Raw genomic sequence first — 20,726 nt, forward strand, 5'->3', positions numbered from 1 at the left:
TAAAAATAATAAAAATAAAAATAAAAAATAAAAAAGTCTAAAGATCATAAATGAAATAAAGCAATATAAAGAAGTTAGATTAATGAGACCTTTCAATTTTAACGATGTATAATAAATAATTCCATATTATAGGATTAATATAAGTCCTTAAAGACTAGCACGCACTATTTAGTACTTAATTCAACTATGATAATGACTATTCTCAACTCATTCGTGTTAGAATACTAAGATAAGTATGTGCTTAATAGGATTGCGCACACTAAACACAGTCAATAAGACAAATTTATCAAGAAAGTTTTACTTACATGTCAAACAAGATATCTCTTAGTTGCAATAAACAAATTAGTCTTTAAACCTGAAATACCATAGTTGTCGTATGAATATGTTTTCTTTATCTTTAATGATGTTACATAGACATGTTAGATCAAGCACGTGCATCTATCTTTAAATCTTCAATGTCGAGGGAGACTTGCTATGAGATATAATTAAGAATTCTAAGTGTTTGATTACGATTGAGTAAGAAATTCAATCATATATATGTGAATCATATGAACTTAAAAATTCACATTGCTTCAAAACTAGCAAAATTGCTTAGTCCTTATGTGATCTAATCATGTAATTATGAGAATTGAATTAACGAAAAATCGTATTGCATTGTAATTCCAATTGAATAAGTTCTTTACCAGATATATACTAGTAGTTAGGTTTTACGTGTGAGTTGTGGAAGCCTTAACCACTATAAGTTCCTCTACTCATTTTCTTTTGACATAAGAAAAAAGAAAAGCATATGCATGGAGCTTTTGATATATCATGGAAGTGGACCACTCGATCAAAATGCATGTAATGTGGGGTCAGCATCTGCATCATTGGGGTCGACCTCTACCTTCCATTATGTTGACTTTTTTGGAACTTAATAATCATTCTTGCATGCATTATCTCTTTGCATTCCCCATCTTCATCCAAAGCATTTAAAATTCTTGGATGGCAACATACAGTTTTTGTTAGGGTTGGAGCGGATCAGTTTGTTCGGTTTAACACCAAAAATGTGGGAACTTTAACGAAAAGCTCCCGGTACTGTTCACTTTAATGAAAAACCACATTTTTACACCAAAAAGTTAATCCTTGTACTATTCACTTTACCCTTTATTTTGACCTTATCATTAAAACTCAAAGTTTTCAAGCCCTTTTCATTAATTTTCCTAAAATATAACTGAATCAGCTAGTATTCAACGGTTCGGTTTGATTCGGTTTTGGCTAATTCCATTATTGAAATCGACCCAAATTAAATTATTGTTGATCAGTTTGGTTCGGTCGGTTTATGCTTATTCAATACATAAATAGAAAACGTTCAAAATTTCAAGAGTTTTAATCTTCTAAGCATCCATACATCTCACGTATTCTAATTCGACTGAAAGATTAAGTTTTTTAGAACATAAAAATTTCATCAATTCAAATATAAATAAGTTTCAATTGAATAAAATCTCATGATAGAAAACGATTTATTAATTACAACCTCACATATACATAAAATACATATAGATCTCCTAAATGATGATAGTCATTACAACTTATAATATGTTGAGACTTATAAATGTGTATGGTAAGACCTCTAAATTACCTATAATAAATTGACATGTGTAAAATAAATAAATAAATAATTAAAAGATACATGATCGGTTCAGTTTGGCTTGGTAAGTTCCAAAAGTATCAAAACCAAACCAAACCAAAAGTAAATTGGTTTAGTGGTTCGGTTTGGTTTTTTAAATTGTTTGACGGTATGTATTTTTTGACATGCATCACAAGGAAAAGGTGAACCCATTCCATATCAGTTGCCTCAAATTTTAATTTCTTTTTACAAAATAAATTAGATGAACCCTTTAGTTACATATACGATGCCACATTTTCTTCTTTGAATACAATAGTAGATACATAATATTGTATCATCCATTCATAATATGTAGCAGTATAAGTTATAACACATTTCTCAGAGGAAGAAATTATACAACCCAAAAGTGTGTAAAAGACAAATAAAACTCTGAGAAATGTTACAAAAAAGTTAATAAGAAAATTCAAATTCCAATGGCATCAAGAAGTTGAGAGTGTTGAGACACAGAAACTAGTGAGTTGGCTACAATGGCACCACTGGCAGCAACTGCAGGGACGCCGATGCCGGGAAATGTAGAGTCACCACAACAATAAAGCTGAGGGATGGAAGTTGAATGCCCCGGGAAGGAACCTTTACCGGCTTGTATTGCTGGACCATACGTTCCTCGGTTCCTTCGAAGAAACCTCTGGTGTGTCAATGGAGATCCGACTAACTTCACCTCGCATTTCTCACGGCTAAATCCAGGACCAACTGCACGCTCCACGGCTCTCCACATAACCTGGATTACAAGTGATTAATCATAAGCAATGCAGTTGACACATGTTTGGAAGGAACCGAGGAACATGTCCTCGTGTTTCTTCGCTTTCTTGTAATTCAGATTATGACATGTTACTCATGTAACGTTGCACTAGTCTCAGCAGGTCAATGAAGTTTTGAGAAACCATAGTGGAAATCGAATTCGATCTATTAATTATACACTATCAACATGCTTTTTCGGAAGTTGGTGTTTATATAACTCGGTTGAGTTTATATGCTCGCATTAGGACTATGTTTAGTTTTTTCGGTTTTTGTAGGGCTGCGCTATATATTCTCTTGTTCTGTCTTCTTTGAATTCGACGAATGAGAATGTGGCTGTAAGTTCGCAACTGGATTGTACTTGTTTTAGTAATTTTGACGGCTGCAGAATAAATAAATCGAATGATAAGAAAGCATACGCACGTACCTCAGATCTTTCAGCTTTGAGCTCTTTGTATGCAGAGCTTTTACGGTCCAATCCTTTCCACAAATCAAAGGGTTCGGTTCCGGGAAGATAAGCATGCAACACATGTTTCCCAGGTGGTGCAAGATCCGGACTTAGTACGCTAGGTATAGATATCAAAACAACGTTCTGATCGGCATCTACTCCTCGATCCCAGTCATTAACAACTATGTGATGAATCCCCAAGTCCTCGCGTATGTCCTGGTTGATAAGCAGGATTTCGAACACATATTAAACAACCTAAGATTTTTGAAATGAACTACAAGGTTTATACAACACCAGGAGCTTTGCAGGCAATAGTTTCGCAAGTTATTTCAGATCATTATAGCTATGATATATGCAGGGTGATCCTTGAGAGAGTGAGAGAGAGAGTCGGGATCATGTTACTACTTATGTCAGCTTCTCGATCGGATCACTCACCTTTGCATCGAATCCCAAATGAAGATGCATGAACGATTCACACTGGGGGGTCGTCTTAGTCCTGTCGAGAAATGACTTTGGAACAACTTCCTTAGGTAATAGATTTAGGGTGTCCCACATAGATGCATTGCTAACAACTGCTTTTTTTGCACGTATAAACTGCAGCGTAAACGTTTGTTCGAATGTTTAACACATAAACTACATATAATTCACTTCAAAGACTTCAAAAGTTTATTTTATCACACATAATTTACTCACTTGACCGCTTCTTAGCTTGACTCCTGCTGCTCGACCATTTTCGACAACAATCTTTTCTACGTGACTTCCTAGAGAAATACGCCCACCAAATTTCTTCATTCCCCGGACAAGAGCATCAACAACTGCACCACTTCCGTGCAGAGGGTACTCAAGACAGCTACCTGGCTTATACCATTCTGCAAACATGTAAATCTGAAAAATCGGAGAACAAAACTGTTATTCAATGCTCTAGTGACATGACAACGTCTTGCATTTTATGTTAAAATTGGAAATCATAGAAGTAAGAAATAGTTTGAAGAGTCGAAAACATCATTAGCTAGCCGCAAAGATTAATTTTATTGTATGTAACAAGTTGGAAAACAAGTACAGACCGCTAGACAAGCTTCGAGCACAGCATATATATGCACTTATAACAAACCCAGAGAATTGTAGAAAGCCAAGACTCACAGTTTCTAAATATCTCTCATATATTGATTCAATGTAATAATCTTACAGTATGCAGCAGTGTATATATAGACAGTACACTGCTCTAATTACAATTATATCCTTGTCTAATCTATCTATTTACATAAGAAACTTAACACACATCTAACTAATTTTACTTGACTCTTTACACCCCCTCAAGCTGAACTTGGAGGCATCGAAAGGTCCAAGAGCAAGCTTGGATTGCAAATACAGAAATCTGGATTTAGACAGAGATTTAGTATGAATATCAGCTAACTGATCATGAGAACACACATACTGGACTTTGAGAAGATTAGCAAGGACCAACTCTCGGATATAATGGTAATCAAGTTCAATATGTTTGGTTCGAGCATGAAAGACTGGATTAGACGCAAGAGAGATGGCAGACAGATTGTCACACCAGAGAGAAGGGACTTGAGGAAGATGAAGGCCAAGATCTTTGAACACTTTACAAATCCATGTGATTTCAGCAGCGGTGTGCGCTAACGATCTGTATTCGGCTTCAGTTGATGAACGAGCAACCGTAGGTTGCTTCTTAGCACTCCAGCTAATAAGATTGGATCCCAGAAATATGCAATAGCCACTAGTAGATCGGCGATCAAAAGGGCAGCCAGCCCAATCAGCATCAGAATAGGCAGTAAGATGAACAGTCCCTTTCTTGAACCACAAACCATGACTCACAGTGGCTTTAAGGAATCGGAGAATACGTTTGGCGGCTTGAAGATGGGGTTCTCGGGGAGCATGCATAAATTGACAGACTTGATTGACAGCAAAAGATAAATCAGGTCGTGTCCAAGTTAGGTATTGCAATGCACCGACAATAGATCTGTATTCTGTGGGATCATGCAACAATGGACCGGTGTGATCAAGTTTATGAGAGCCAAGAGGAGTGAGACATGGCTTAGCACCAGCCATGCGGGTCTTGTGAAGTAAGTCAGAAATATACTTGCTTTGATGTAAGAAAAGACCATCAGCAGATCGCTGAACCTCAAGACCCAAAAAATAATGCAAGGGGCCTAAATCCTTCACAGGGAAAACAGTACTGAGTTTCTGAATGAAACGTTGACAAGCTGCAGTATTAGGACCTATGACAAGTATGTCATCAACATACACCAAGACAATAACAGGAACACCGTCTTGGAGCACAAATAAAGAAGCATCAGATTGAGATTGATGGAAGCCCAAGGACTTAAGGACTGCAAATAATTTTTCAAACCAGGCCCGAGGGGCTTGCTTCAAGCCATACAAGGATTTGCGAAGCTTGCAGACATGATGGGGATAAGTGGGATCACTGAATCCAGGAGGTTGCTGCATGTAGACATCTTCTTGAAGGTCACCGTGCAGAAAAGCATTACTGATATCCAATTGATTGAGAAACCAGTCATGTTGAACTGCAAGAGAGAGAAGAATGCGAATGGTGACTGGTTTTGCAACAGGACTGAATGTTTCCGTGTAATCCAAACCAGCTTGCTGATGAAATCCTTTGGCCACAAGCCGAGCTTTGTATCGATCTATAGTGCCATCAGGATGTTTCTTGACCCGAAACACCCACTTACATCCAACAATATTTTGTTGGGAGGTAAAAGGAACGAGAGACCAAGTGCCAGTGGACTGCAGGGCATTGATTTCATCCTGCATAGCAGACCGCCAATGGATATGTTTAGAGGCCTGAAGATAAGTAGTGGGGATAATATCAACCGTATCAGGTAAAGGGTGTTTGGTGGCTGAGTAGGCCTTGGGTTTAGAGATACCAGCTTTAGACCTAGTGATCATAGGATGGGTATTAGGGACGGAAGAAGGCTCATGAGTAACAGGAAGATCCTCTGGAGGTACCGAAACATCAACAGGTACTGGAAGATTTACTTGAGGTACTGGAACATCACCAGGTGCAGGAAGATGCACTTGAGGGACTGTAGAGGAACCAGATTGAGCAGCAGGTATGGTAAATTGTAAATTGACAGAGGAATTCACTGGAGAAGGATCAGTAAGAACAGGAGATGCACCAGGAAAGGCAGAAGATAAACTCTGAAATGGAAAGGTAGTCTCATCAAAAAGGACATGCCGAGAGATATAGACACGTTGTGTGACTGGATCAAGACAACGATACCCCTTGTGTTGAAGACTATACCCAAGGAAAACACAGGATGTACTTCTGCTGGCCAACTTGGACGTAGTATAAGGTCTGAGCCATGGATAACAACAACAACCAAAAATTCTGAGCCGAGAATAATCTGGAGAAGTGCCGAAGAGAAGTTCCCAAGGGGATTGCAGTACACCACCAAGGGGAAGTCGATTAATCAGATAAGTAGCAGTGGAAAAGGCTTCAACCCAAAACTTATGAGGCACTTGAGATTGCACCAAGAGTGTACGAGCAGTTTCAACCAAATGACGATGTTTCCGTTCAACACATCCATTCTGCTGAGGAGTATGAGGACAACTAAATTGTTGGAAAATGCCATGAAGTTTAAGAAAATGCTGAAATTGGTGACTAGTAAACTCACCCCCTGAATCAGAGCGAACAACCTTTATTTTATTACCAATAGCGTTCTCTACATAGGACTTGAAGTCCACAAAGGTTGAAAATACAGAGGACTTGGACTTTAAAGGAAAATACCAGCTATACTTGCTGTAATCATCAACAATAAGCAAGTAATATCTATAGCCACTCACTGATACAACAGGAGATGGGCCCCAGACATCACAGTGCAACAGTTCTAGACTTGCAGTAGATACAGATTGAGGAGAACCAAAAGGAAGCTTGTGATTCTTTGCTAAAGCACAGTCTTTGCAGAAGAAGGCCAGAGAGGATGTGCCATGGACAACAACTTTATTGGTAGACAAAACTTTACGAAAAATAGCAGAAGATGGATGACCAAGTCTGCTGTGCCATATGCGAACATTAGCAGCAGTACTTACAAGGGCAGTAGGAGAATGAGAGACAGTGGAGAGAGCAGGTGAACCATGAAGCGGAAAGAATCCATCTTTAACTTGGCCCCGCAAAAGCGTCCTCCCCGTAAAACGATCCTTGACAGAGGATCCATTAATATCAAGAGTCAAAGAACAATCATTATCTTTAATAAACTGATAAGCAGAGAGAAGACTATGCTGCATTTGAGGCACATGAAGAACATTGTGCAGTTTAAAAGAGTGAGCAGGAGTATGTAAAATAGATGTGCCAATATGATCGATAGACAGACCTTTACCATCTCCGATGTACACCTTGTCTTCACCATGATAGGGAGTAGGAGATTGGATATTGGATATATCATTCGTAATGTGAGAGGTAGCACCCGAGTCGATGAGCCAAGAATTGGAGGACTTTGCAGTATAATGAGCACACATGGCAGCAAGTTTAGCTGGAGAAAACTTGCCTGAGATTTCTGGATTCATTCGGTCGAAGCAATCAAGAGCTTCATGACTGGTAGAACCACAAATTTGACAAGAAGTTTTGTGACCTGAAGAAGAAGCAGGACGATTGAATCCAGAATTATAAGATCCTCGATTGAAACCAGAGTTGAAATTACCACGATTGGAACCACGATTGTAGTTGCGATTAGAACCACGGGAAAATCCTCGGTTAGAGCCACGAGTGTAGCTTCTGGTAGAATTATACCGAAAAGAATTCTGAAGTGGTGATGCGCCAGGATTTGGAGCAACCAGAGCGTGTGGTGGTGGTGTAGGAAGGAGAGGCGCTTGGCTTTGCACAGAGAAAGCATGAAAAGGCTCAGAAGAAGAAGATTTCTTGCGACGCTCCATGGATAACTCCTTAGTGAGCAACAAGCCATGTAATTCATCCAACGAGGTAGAAGAAAGACGAAGTAAGATAGAATCAGTGAAAGATTCAAAATCATCAGTGAGACCGGCAAGAGTCGCAGCAATGAGATCACGATCGGTGACAGAGGCACCAGCGGCAGTGAGAGAATCTGAGATCTCCTTGATTTGTTGAAGATAGTCAGCCATGGATTGAGAGCCTTTCTGAATATTTTGAAGCTTCGAACGCAATTGATGAATGTGTGCATCCGAGACACCACCAAAACGCTGCTCAAGTTTGAGCCAGAGATCACGAGCGGAGGAAACACCGACGGTGAACGGAATGATTTCCTCAGAAAGCGTCGAATTGAACCAGATAAGCAGATTCTGATCTTTCTCATACCATTGCTCAAAATGTGGATTGATTGAGCGATCTGGAAGAAAGGGAGAGGGACAGGGCTCAGTGCCATCAACAATCCCTAGAAGCTTGTAGCGACGAAGAATCGGAGCAAACAAGGCCCGCCACGGCAGATAATTGGATCGCCGGAGCTTGATCGGAACCATACTGCCAATGTTCTGAATCGTGAGAGAATGATACATCTGAGAGGTATTGAGATTTGGGGAAGAAGAATTAGGGTTTGAAGGAGGCACCGACTCAATTGGAGAAGAAGAATCAGAGGGAGACGCCATCAAGATGCAAGAAAAAGAAATCAAGAATCTGAATCAGACGCAAACAATCACGTCGGAGAAGACGATCAGAGAGGAGCGGAAGATCGAAGAAGAAAATTGCAGGATCGAAGAGAGGCCGTGAGGCGGTTTGGCGATGGTACCATGTAGAAAGCCAAGACTCACAGTTTCTAAATATCTCTCATATATTGATTCAATGTAATAATCTTACAGTATGCAGCAGTGTATATATAGACAGTACACTGCTCTAATTACAATTATATCCTTGTCTAATCTATCTATTTACATAAGAAACTTAACACACATCTAACTAATTTTACTTGACTCTTTAAGAATTTATGTAGGACTTAATGCATATTAGTTACCATCTCTGCTGAAAGTATACCATTAGATTTCACCCCAGCAAGCAAGAAAGCCAGTAGGTCCACCCAGTTACGTATAAAGGGATCTTTCAGTTCCAACGAGTCAACGATTTCTGAGAATGGTCTGAGAAGCTTTGTGGCACCAAGTGCTCCCTGCGGTCCCATTTCAACAAAAGATTTCAAGAGAGAGGGAGCGTATCTAGCTCCAGCAGTGGAAAGAACACCTAAATCCCCTCGGATGGAAAGCGGAGGCAGAGCCATTGCAGCTGCAGACAACGGGAGAATGGCATCCTGTAGAAGAGTTTCACTTTTCATATGAGAGGTAACCCAAAAGAGAACTGCAGAAAATCAAGATATATACTGATGGTACTCACAAGAAGTTTTTTCCACTCTCGAACTGCATTTGGACTTGCATACTTCTCGAGGTCCTGGAAGGAGGGAAAAAACCAAACATAGTGAATTTGACTGTAAAATTCTCAACGAATTATCGATGGGACAAACTAATGATTAAAAAGAGGCTAGACAGATGTAACAAAGGGGATGCGAAGAAAAATCTACCAACATGCAAGTTTATTGACTAATGATTAGCTACGAATTGCTCATTGTTTCAGGAGAAACTTGCATCCTCGCCGGAGAGTTCCCGAGAGATAAGTAAGCAATAATAAGCCAGCATAAGACAGGCCAAATTAAGGTTAAGGTAATGAAACATGTACAATTCACAACAAGATTCGACCTTGTAAAACTCCGTGGGACCAATGCGTGATAGAAATTCAGCTTCAGGTAAGTAGACCATCCACGAATCATAACTGGCACAAGGAATTGCCTCCCCCAATGCATCAAGAACCTGAATTACGGAACACGAATAAGTCCTCCTTATCATAACGAGCAGAGAAAAGAAAAGAGAAAGCAAAGAAAAATGAGCAGAAGGAACAACTGACCTGTCCAAGAGGATTAGCCTGAGGGCCTTTGGACTGAAATCCGGAGAATAGAGAGGGGCCGGAGTCAAACTGAAAGCCTTTAATCTCGAATGAATGAGCAGCACCCCCAGGCAGATCATGACTCTCTAAGACAAGAACATCTTGCTGGTACCTAGCCAAAAGCCCCGCGCAACACAGTCCCCCGATACCACTTCCAATGACTACAACATCAGCCTCTGCCTTCCCTGCACAACAGGTTCAGTAGTTATTTTCTTTTTTTGGACAAACGATAGCGTTAAAAGGGTTAAACTGTTAGTCGTTAGGGGAGGAGATCACTGGGGATTCAGTAGTTTTCTAAAGATGAGATAATGTGCGTTACTTATCCCACATAGACAGAGAGAGAGAGAGAGAGAGAGAGAGAGAGAGTTACCTGAGAAAGATTTGTTGTCTTGGAGAGAGGCAGCCCCAGCCCCGGTGGAAGAAGAGGGGGCCTGTCCGACGGAACTTCGCGCCAAAACAGGATGATTTCTGACCGTTGTGGATTGCAAGGTGGAAGGAGAGAGATGAGGTTGGAAAAACTGAAGAGTAGCATTTGGAAATGCTGCCAATGCCATTGTCAAAATATTTTCGAGCTTTGGGAGTTCCTCATGCAATCTCGGTTTTCAGTTCCAACTAAAAGTTTGCTTGGTTGGTAAAGAAGAGAGTAGGACTTGGTGTTTTGTAGCTAGCCACGTCATCAATTTCTCAGCCCTGCTTCCACTTCCAATCTCCATCCCTTGTTTTATTTGTGGGTTTATCCATCAGCATTGGGGAAAATGAGCAAAACTCAACTCCATTCAGGAAGTAATATTTTTGCTCGTCACCTCATTTGATTGCAGTTTAAATTTTGATATTTGTGTAATGAATAGATTAAATCGAATTCGTTTAACGATAATTAATGAAGTGATGAGCATTATTACCGCTCAAAGATGGTGATCATTCCATTTATTTACTTTCCTTTCCTTTGTGAGAGTAAAACTTAGAATTGGTTCCTTACTTTTTTGCTCTTGTTTATGTTTTATAATTGGTCACCAGATAGCGCGTTACCGCAATGCAGAAAGCAATCATGCCTATGCACCCTGATGCGAGTTCAATTCTCACTGATCCCCCTTTTCCTACTAGCTAATATTTTAATCCACTAATGTTACCGTTCATAAAAAAAAAAATTAAAAAAAATTAATCCCAACATGAGATATAACCACATGTGATTCCAACATTCTCCTTGTGCACTTAGAGAAAATGTGCGAAAATCACTTTTCTTCCGACAATAACTAGTTTGTCCTAGTCCTACTTAAGATTAATATTTCAACCGTTTTACCAACAACAACCAAGCTTCGTATCATTAATTGGGATCGCATGTATGAATCATAGAACATCAATGCGCTCAATCTTACACCAAGTCTTCCGTTAACTCCACGTACTCATCTTTTCTTATGGTCACTTTCTAAGTCTTCTTAGGTCTTCGTCTACCCCTTTCGTCCTGAGCCTCCGTCTCATAGTCACTCTTCTAACCAGAACATCTTATATTTTTCAGTTCACGTGTTCAAACCACCTTAACCGTTTTTCTCTCATCTTACTTTAGCTGTCTTACGATGGCAGAAAACAAAAAGTCCGATTGGTAAAAACTTTAAGCAGTTCATCAAATATACGTTCACACCACCAAACGAGCGTTAGTGTTTCCATTTTGTGTTTCCTATACAGTTCCGCTACCTCGAAAAACCTATAGCCATAACAAGCACATATAGAATTCGAAATATACAATTCCAATCATCAACATTGCATTCCAACTCTGTGTCATGACGTATGCCCTAGAGGCTCCTCGGCCCGATGGTCGGGCTTCATGTGGCCCTCCCACTCGCCGTGGCAAGATTGGTCGGAAGCCATTTTTCCAGAGAGAGACAAAGACAGAGAAAGAGAGCAAACGAACAAACTATATTCCGGCAATCTCCACTCAGAACAATGTCTCCTTCCGTTAATACAAGGTGAAACACTGCCAAGACATAGACCCAATCATTCAGTCACTCACCCGGGCATCAACTGCAAAATGGCTCGAGCTGTCTTTTCTACTCGAAACAAGCCAGCAATCAGAGTATCTGAGAAAACTCCAGGGCCTTACAATACAAACTGGTTGCAGATGCTACACTGCTCGCAACAGGGCGTAGATACACAAGAAATAAACCGTGAAGCCGCACATAGTGCTCCGCCTTCATATTTACAGTTATACTAATGGACGACAACCATCTATAACATAAATACCTAAATATCCCGATAACCAGTGAAGGACAAGAAGGAATGTGTGCGTAACCCTTCTGCGAGGAGCGCATTGTTGGGGGGCACTCTGATAAAAACTGTTACATACCTTAATGATGCTGATGTCTTTTACTATTCTTCCTTTCCCCTCCTATTTCCATGCCGACACCAGCAAACTTGGAAATTTCTTCAAACCCATGCTATGTTTATATACCTGTGTCTCCATCACTCCGTATGGCTTTCCAAAAGGAATATCTTTCAATGCTGCCGACGCTTTGTTTACAACTCTGTAATCTGTCTGGAAAAAATCAGACAGCTTCAGGGCACTGGTACATGCTCACTCTGAAGGTTCTTTTATTTTTCTTTTTGGTAATTCACTCTCAAGGTTGAAGTAGCCAAACATCACACTGCAAAGTCATAAACAGAAACCAATTTTAAGTCGTTTATAAAAAGACAAATCCTGATTTAAACCTCTTATAAGAAGAGTTGTTTCCTTCTTTTCTCAATTTCTTGCAATATATACTAATCATGCATGCACAGATTTCTTAACTACCTATCATACATGTAACACAATATCTATATATTATTTTCAATGCTGGTAGATCATGCATGGATTCAACAATACTGCAGGAGGGAGAAGTGCGGATAGACACGGAGCTTCAATAAGAAACGCTAGACTTAAATAACAAATTAATGCAGTTGTGCACACAGTAGTTCTAGAAAATGATAGCACGGCTAGCAGTTAAAGAAGACAATAAAAAGATAGCATCTTCGGCAGTGCTGGGAATAGAAATTGTCACAACATACCATCACAAACGAGAGAGGCTCCTGGAATCTCAAATGAAAGCCATATAGAACAGGACAAGAAACTTCATATGATGCATTAGGCTACCATAATTCATACAAGATGACAAATGACCTCATTTAAGTTGAGCTGTCCTCCAGCTCCAATGATTACCACAATTGATGGCCCGTACTATTGGTGTGCGAAAGAGTGATTATTACACATAAAAAATTGATTTTTCAAAACTAGATCATTAGACAGTTAATTCCCTTCTTACTGGTCACTAAACAATTAGAAGACTTGGATCAAAACCTAATTAATTAAATACATAAAAGAGCCATCCCATATTGCAAATGAATTACATGTTAGTTTTGATCTGTCTACTTTCAGTGGTCTACCTCTTAGAGGTCTATAATGCATATGTTCCTACCACCTAAGCTTAGTTTCTCTCTTATCAGTAACAGGTATCACTCTTTTTCAATTGACTTGTATCGACTTTTTACTGACTATCAATTATCCATTGTGTACAAAAGAATGAAAGCAGGGTAATTCAGATGATCATCAGGATAATTCAGATGATGATGGATATAAGATTGTGTTTACCAATTTAACAAAAAGAAAATCCTCAGGAACCAGAACTTGACTTCTGAACCCACACTTGTTTCTGCAGACACATTAAAGTAAAAGTGTAACAGCCTATTACAGAATGAATAAAAGACAAGATATTGAACACAAGTTAAGCAATATGCTGAAAAACAAGCACCTCATGGGAGCCATAGCCTCTCTTCGAATGTTTTCCTTCACCGGCAACTGGAGAGCCATCAAGATCCTTAACACCATGTGTTGCTCCACGGCGACCATGATGTTTATGGGAGCCTGCATAAAGTATTAGTATTTGTTATTACCGCATCAAGAAAAATGCACCAAGCTCCTGCCTAGCCAAAGATGCATAGATCGTGCAGATGCATAGGTGCTTTAATGTGCAAAACATTTGCTAGTCATACAGAAACATCAGTATTTTTGCCAAAATATTGATGTTTTGGTCCTGGAATAGTAAATGCATTAAACTGCCACTTCCTGTGTTTGTTCAGAATTTCAATAGTTCTACCAAAATTACAAGTGGAAATTTGACATATTTCAATCAGTCACTAGTCACTACAACAATTTAAGAGTAAGCATGTAAGCTGTACTATATGTAGAAAGAAGGGAGCTCCTATGGACCTACATTTAACTAGTTTTTTTATAGTCAAAATAATAAATTATTGATCAAATAAACAGCATCTGAAGTTTCACAAAAATATGTTTCTCTTACTTTTACCAATATAGAGACATTAAAATTTTCGTCCATAATTGTGTTTTTGGAACCTACACAGATATCTAATACCTGGGTTTTAACTTCCACTCAGTATTTGATATAAGAACTCTACACAGGATTTTTTTTTTATTATTCATGCAAAATAATGCCTGATAAGCTCTTCAAGGTTTCAACAATAATATTTTCTTACCTATGTCCATATATTTTCAATTATTCATGGAAAGAAATATAAACATTGATTAGAGTACCTAGCAATGTAACCCTAAAACAAAGTTTCCTTTGAATAGTAGTCGCACCTTCTGAAGAATCTAGGAGTGAATGATCAGGTTGAAAAGCAGACGACAAAGACTCATCGCTTGCAGATGATCCATCTAAACGATTAAGAGGAGTCCATACACCACGATCAGGTCTGTCCTTATTCCTCGTCCGTTTCTCCTGCTTCTCACTATAACTACCATGCAAGTCATTCCCAACTATCTTATGATCTGGAGCTCCATTTGTTTCCTTTAAAATCAATTGCACATGTTGCGACCGAGGAAGTCTTTTGTCCCTATCTGAACTTGAACTCTGGATTTGCTGCTCGGAGTGAGTCCCAGAAGACTGACTTTGACATGCATCCTTGTTTAGAAGTATGCTTTTTATAATCCTTCCATTATCATGATGACGCGGGTTCTGTTTAAGTGCAACTGAACCACCCATGTTTTTAGAATATGTACTATGCTGCTGTGACATGTTCGCCGGCACCTGCACAAGGAGTGATAGACATGAGCAGAAGTAAAAGGAGATCACATTTCTCGGTGTCAAAGCCCTCAGCCCATCTAAATACGCAAACAAAATGTTGCCACTTTGCAACTTATTTGATGACCATTTTTTTTCAGAAGCTAAAAGTTTATTTTTATATAACATATGCTTAAATTATGCAAATTAAGTAGATAGTCACACCTAGATTTTCCACAGAAACATGCACACAATAAACAATATAATTTGGCGTTAAATTATATCATGCTGAAACTGCAATCCATGCATACTATAACATGCATGTCGTTATCACTACCGTCTGCACCTATAGTCAATATTTCCAGTCATAACTGAATCTAGTGTTAAATTATATCATGCTGTGCAAAAAGTAGAACAAGTTAACTAGTATGTTGGTTTTAACTGGCATCATTTGGCATATTGACAGAACTACATCAGAAAACATAAAAAGCCCTCTCGCCCCACCATTGTAGACCAAAAGATAACCAATAGTAAATGAGATCAAGCAAGGAGGAGGTTTACATGAGATATCTCCTTCTCTTTCCTTTTCACAAGCAAGACTTTCTTTTTCCCAGCATCAGCACCTGAAACTCCTGAAATAGGGGTAAGAACTTATAGATCAAAAATGGAAAGCAACTCACTGTCAGAGAAAAAAAGGCAATACCAGAATTCAGGAAGAGAAGAGGGGGGGGGGGGGTGTGGCGGCTAAAATAAAAGATAAAACTCAAAAAGGGAACTATAAAGAGGGAGGGAAAAAACCTACAAATAAAATGTAAGGGGATGCAAGGAAGAAGTTTGTAAATGCAGAACTTCCGATTTTCTCCAATTAAAACTTAAAACTATATCAACCAACCTACTTGAAAATTAATTGAAACGATGAAAGCTACCAAAAATATTTCTTAGCTATGAAATGCTCAAAGTACTCTCTGCAACTAAATAAAGATTATAACCAAACTAAGAACAAAGTTCAAAACTCTACAAAACTTAAAACCTTAAATTCTGTATATGATAAAATGCGCAAAGTCCACAATTCCTAAAAGAAATTGACTAAAGGGAAAACTATAGTACTTGCAACATAATCACAAGAGCCAGAAGAATGAAAGGGAAGAGAACCTTGACGTCAAAGTAAGTTTAAAAGAGATCAAAAGTGATACTTCCACTTCATAGACAAGGAAAACCATTGAACCATTACATGTGAGTGAGGGTACTAGGGCAAAAAATGCCTAGTCATCAGCAAATACTCTCAAACAATCAATTAACATACCACTCTCCTCTTCAAACAATTGAGTTCCAACTGGAGATGCCAAAATGGAAGACTTCTCGGAAGGTTGCTGATCATCGCGCTTGGGTACCAATGTATATGTTGACTTGTCTTTGGCACTCGTGTTCTTTCTAACATCCCTCACAACATACTGCAAATCAGACAGGCCCTCTAAATAACCTTAAACATAAAATTTGACATGCAATCAATTATAAATTTCCGAGATGAACATGGAACTAGGAACTGCCAAAAATGAAAAACTAAGAAAATGTCATAGGCCACAAAAGCCAGCCACCTACAAGAAAACAGAATAATGCAAAACCCTGTGAATAAGATGAAAAAGGCCCAGCAAGAAGAGGATAAGCCAAGGATTCTACATTAGTACAATACCTTTTAGTCCCAAAAGTAATGCAGAAAACCTACAAAAATTATTCAAATTTTGGATATACAACCCATACACAAAAGTAGAAAAAACAACTAGCCTTCTAAGTTTCATCTCTTCTACTTTTTGAACAATAACATAAGATAACAATAACATTGATCAAATATAATGACTAAAAAAAGTGCATATAATATAAGTATTAGAAGTATTAAATTCATGTTATTATAGCTTTGAAAGAACATAAACAAAAAAGGGGGGTTACCATTGCGGAATGTATTTGTTTCATCTCTGAGGAACTCCAACGGTTAAAAGGTGAAATTATCAACCCCTCAATTTGATTATGAGAAGTCTGGCCAATGCAAATTTCAAACTCCTAATGAACCATTTTTAAACATAAATATCTACCAGCCTTTGTCATATTTGAACATGTAGTCAGAGTTTCACACAAGCAATGAGAAGAAAGATGATCTATAATTTGAAACTTATGACCATATTAACTAGGATTTCCAAGATGATGCGAGGGAACGGAAAGGATTCCAAAGACGGTGGAGGTCGTGAATCACTGAGTGTTCTAGATCAATTAGTTCTCAATTCTGATCAATGGAAGGGTAAGAGTGAGATTTATCACTAAAACACTTATTCAGCCAAAAAAAATAACAGAAAAAGGTGATTTGATAAACTGGCTTTCGGTTACATGTATGCATAAAAAAATGAGTACCATTGAGGCAGAATTCTTTTTCCTCTCAGAACCCCGTTTGGTCATAGGTAAAGTAGGACTTCGAGCAGATGATGCACCAGCTCTTCTACTTGTTTTACCATTAGGCAGTAACCTCTGTCAGCAAAGATGAAGTATGCTTAGAAACTCATCAACGCTTATCTAAAATTCAATTTTAACATCTCCTAACAGCACTAAAATGCAATAATTGAAAATCATATTGAAAGTATGAATTCCACTAATCAATCGTCTCCTAGTTATCAGTAATATAAGCCATTAAATACCCGAGATCCAGCCTTGGCAGCCCTTTTTTGACGAACAAAGTCCATTAATGGTGTAACTATAGGAACGTCCTTTCCAGCACCTTTAAAAAGAAAAGTTAGACAAGAAAAATGAATCATTTGAAAGAATGCACTAAAAGAGAATTCAATGCTAAATATAAATTTTCTTTGTTATTATATTAGGTGATATGTCTGACTAACCAGATCGTTCTGCTTCTCTTCTCTCCAATTGTGTCTCTGCACTTGGAAGATTCTCAGCAGGCTTTGCAATGAATTCAAGAAACTCCAAATACTCGGGATCTAGATGTTCATCAAGTAAATACTTGTACTTACTAACAGGAAAATAATTGTATATATAAGTCCACATGCAACAAAACAAGCTGTAGAATTTTTCTTTAAATGAATGTTACATATTAAATTATTACCTTTGAATATGGTTCCTTCACGACCATCCTTCTTAGACCAATGTTTTGGAACACGTTGTGAAGGAGCATACTCAACAATAACTTTAAATTGACTGCCTGAAAATGGAAAATAAATACTTTTAAATTTCATTATCTCAAATAAAAATTGTGGAAAGTTCCTGAGACAAATAGAAATTAAACAAAGACAAATATATGAGAACGGCATGTTAAATCTTTTAAAAATAATAAAAATAAAAATCAGCAGTTTATATATTTTTTTAGCTGCAAGTAAAGCACATGAAAAAACTTCATTACCACCATAAGTTAGGAGAGAGCCTTAGCAAAAGAAAGAATAAAATATCATTAACCAAAACAAATATGCATATAAGCTGAATAGATATATTTCAATAAGACTTCTAACAAGAGAGTTGATGTGTATGATAAATCCGCAAAGCAAGCTCAAACAGTACCCTTTTCATTAACAAACAGATGACCGTCAAAGAATTCAGCAAAGTCGAATACATCCTCTGGCCTCTTCAAATCAATGTAGGCTCTTGAATATGACTGATTCTTTTGGCTGAAAAATTAATTCAAGAAAAAAGAAAATTAGCTAATCTTCCATCCTGCAGAATGTTGCTTCAAAGTTTCAAACACTTGATGCTCAAATATGACCAGTCAGTATGCTATTATGATTACAATTTAAGCCATGAAAAAATGTTTCAACATTAGAACAAGTCGCCCATAAAACGTGCTTCAAAAGCTATTTATCAAAATAATAAAAATAATAATGCCGCAGAAAACAAGCAACAGACAGAATAAATGATTCTAGAGGCACCATAGACAGAGTGAGGACCATAATTCGAAATAGCCCCTAAAAATAAAAAAATAAATGCAATAACTTGGAGATGCCAAAACACAGTAGCTATGAAGAAGTATACAATCTCAACCGTGCAAACTGAAATGAAAAATGGCTTCAATAGATAATGCCAACATTAAAATTTCTGACTTTCCTTCCATTCATCAATGACCTTCAAGAGCACAAAAAAGAAAGGTCAAAACTCCATGTTAATGACGACACCGGAGCAATCAGAAGAACCCACTCTCAACACTCCCATCCGATACAAAGTCGACATTCCAAGTAGCATGAACCTAAGGTCCTAACAAACCATGAGTTGACAGTATGAACTAAAGTAAACCCACAAACAAATACATATCCCCTTTTGATTTCTACACAAAATTTATGCTAACCCATCAACAAAATTAAGAAAACAAAGCCGAAACGGCACATAAAACAGCGAAAGAAGTTGTATTTCAAGTAGAACCAACCAACAAATTTGCCAGAAAACCCTAACCTCCTCTTGCCAGGACGAAAAGCAACCCAGTTGTAGCGGCCAGCAAAGAAAACGTCGATTTGCTCCACAAGCGCAGCTTGCGAAATCGAAGGCGGCAAGTGTCGAAGCACCACCTTGGTTCGATCCAACTGGCCCTTCATCATCTCCCCAATCCAAAAACAAAAACCCTAGAAAAACCAACTAAAAGCTCCGCAGAATCGAACGGTTTTCGCAAATTGCTTCGGAAATACACGAAAAATCTCCGCTAAATTACATCTTCTTGGCTTCTGAAAATCATCGATCGAGGTCGATCTGAAACCCCTAATTCACCAAACGCCATGCACGAAAATGCTACAGACGCAAGAGTGAGTTGAAACGGTTGCGTTTTGCGCCTTCAGGTCTTCTCCCCCTCCTCTGTAGTTCTCTCTCTGGGTTTCGAGTACGAAGAAGTGATATACGTATGCATACGTGGGTGTGTTTGGCACGTGGCATATGGAAGTAATAAATTATTGAAATAGCGTGAAACCAAGGTAAGTACTATGTACTCATTAGCAAGTGGCAATTTAGTATGGTGGTGGAAAGGTATTTGATGCTGCGACGGTCTAGGTTCGAACTTATTGATGGTTAATTTAACATTTAATTTAACAGAATCTATCATTTGACAAAAAAAAAATGTATGTGCTCATCAAATTGCGAATTCGAATTCAAGTTTAATACCCCGTAACTCGTTTGAGAGGGTTTTTTTTAAGTGTTTTTTAAGTTCTAAATGCATTTTAAGTGTTTTTTTTTTCAGGATTTATTTTGAAATAAGCATCAGACATGTGCTTTTTGTCGGAAGCACGTAAAGTGCATTTCTAATATCCACTTTAATTTTTACTAATAATTAATTTTAAAAACATTTTGACCAGAAGCGCATTCGGTTATTTCTAAAAACAGTTCTAAACGAGTTCTAAGTCTTGGAGCGCACTTTCTAATGTTTTGTAATAGTAATTTGTTAAAAATGATATAAATATGCAATAGATTTGGAAAATTTGAAGAGAAATCAAATATTAGGGAAATTAGAGATAAATTATTAAATACATAGAGGTGTATTTATCAAATATTATAGCGTGAAACTGTAACTAAATAAAACATCAAAGTGATTAATTGTATAAAGGATCAGTCGAGCAAGTGAGACATTCATTCTCATCTTTTATTGATAGGTTGGAATAAACAACCAAAAAAACCAAAACTTACCCGCTCTATACATATATCAAACTGAAAATACTGAAAAATTCGGTACAGGTGTCAGTATAACACATAGGTTAGTATGGTAAGACCGAACTAAACCAAATTAAATATATAAGATTAGAAAAAAAAAATTTGAACAAAATAAGATTATAATTTATATAGCCGTCGGATTGGTTGAGATTTAATCTCAACCGTTGAATTAAAATCAACTCTCTCTTGGCCTCAGCTACAATGATTGATGCTCTACTGTGTACT

At 38.0% G+C, this 20,726-nt stretch overlaps 2 protein-coding genes across 4 annotated transcripts; both read right to left on the reverse strand.

The window, feature by feature from the left end:
• Positions 1-1,900: 1,900 nt before the first annotated feature.
• Positions 1,901-10,526, reverse strand: LOC103441970 (prolycopene isomerase, chloroplastic). Its single transcript, XM_029107428.2, has 9 exons — positions 10,154-10,526; positions 9,745-9,968; positions 9,540-9,650; positions 9,181-9,234; positions 8,810-9,097; positions 3,543-3,734; positions 3,285-3,443; positions 2,829-3,065; positions 1,901-2,384 (listed from the first exon to the last, which is right to left on the reverse strand). The coding sequence occupies exons 1-9, from the start codon at positions 10,335-10,337 to the stop codon at positions 2,070-2,072; spliced, it is 1,764 nt and encodes a 587-aa protein (XP_028963261.2). The 5' UTR covers positions 10,338-10,526; the 3' UTR covers positions 1,901-2,069.
• An 851-nt stretch (positions 10,527-11,377) lies between these two features.
• LOC103442037 (regulator of nonsense transcripts UPF3-like) lies at positions 11,378-19,733 on the reverse strand. 3 transcript variants are annotated; one of them, XM_029107429.2, is made up of 12 exons: positions 19,263-19,733; positions 18,381-18,487; positions 17,932-18,027; positions 17,708-17,806; positions 17,510-17,589; positions 17,229-17,342; positions 16,132-16,279; positions 15,390-15,460; positions 14,408-14,855; positions 13,560-13,672; positions 13,400-13,460; positions 11,378-12,419 (listed from the first exon to the last, which is right to left on the reverse strand). In XM_029107429.2, exons 1-11 carry the CDS (start codon positions 19,403-19,405, stop codon positions 13,422-13,424), a joined length of 1,458 nt encoding a protein of 485 aa, XP_028963262.2. In that variant the 5' UTR covers positions 19,406-19,733; the 3' UTR covers positions 11,378-12,419; positions 13,400-13,421. The 3 variants fall into 3 exon arrangements, with proteins under 3 accessions (XP_028963262.2, XP_028963264.2, XP_028963265.2); XM_029107431.2 differs by having other exon boundaries at positions 15,390-15,451; positions 19,263-19,671; XM_029107432.2 differs by lacking the exon at positions 13,400-13,460 and having other exon boundaries at positions 19,263-19,671.
• Positions 19,734-20,726: the final 993 nt, after the last annotated feature.

Source organism: Malus domestica, chromosome 08, assembly GCF_042453785.1.
Source record: "Malus domestica chromosome 08, GDT2T_hap1".
Lineage (NCBI taxonomy): Eukaryota > Viridiplantae > Streptophyta > Magnoliopsida > Rosales > Rosaceae > Malus > Malus domestica.

What these genes read in the sequence shown, in the direction of transcription:
- LOC103441970 (XM_029107428.2), bottom strand. Translation starts at nt 10,337, where the DNA reads ATGGCATTGGCAGCATTTCCAAATGCTACTCTTCAGTTTTTCCAACCT. An exon ending in AGGCTAATCCTCTTGGACAG is followed by an intron (nt 9,651 to 9,744) that starts GTCAGTTGTTCC and finishes TCCGTAATTCAG; the next exon opens with GTTCTTGATGCATTGGGGGA. An exon ending in TCAAAGCTGAAAGATCTGAG is followed by an intron (nt 2,385 to 2,828) that starts GTACGTGCGTAT and finishes CTTGTAATCCAG; the next exon opens with GTTATGTGGAGAGCCGTGGA.
- LOC103442037 (XM_029107429.2), bottom strand. Translation starts at nt 19,405, where the DNA reads ATGATGAAGGGCCAGTTGGATCGAACCAAGGTGGTGCTTCGACACTTG. An exon ending in TTTCGTCCTGGCAAGAGGAG is followed by an intron (nt 18,488 to 19,262) that starts GTTAGGGTTTTC and finishes TTAATTTTTCAG; the next exon opens with CCAAAAGAATCAGTCATATT. An exon ending in GAGGCTATGGCTCCCATGAG is followed by an intron (nt 13,461 to 13,559) that starts GTGCTTGTTTTT and finishes ATGTGTCTGCAG; the next exon opens with AAACAAGTGTGGGTTCAGAA.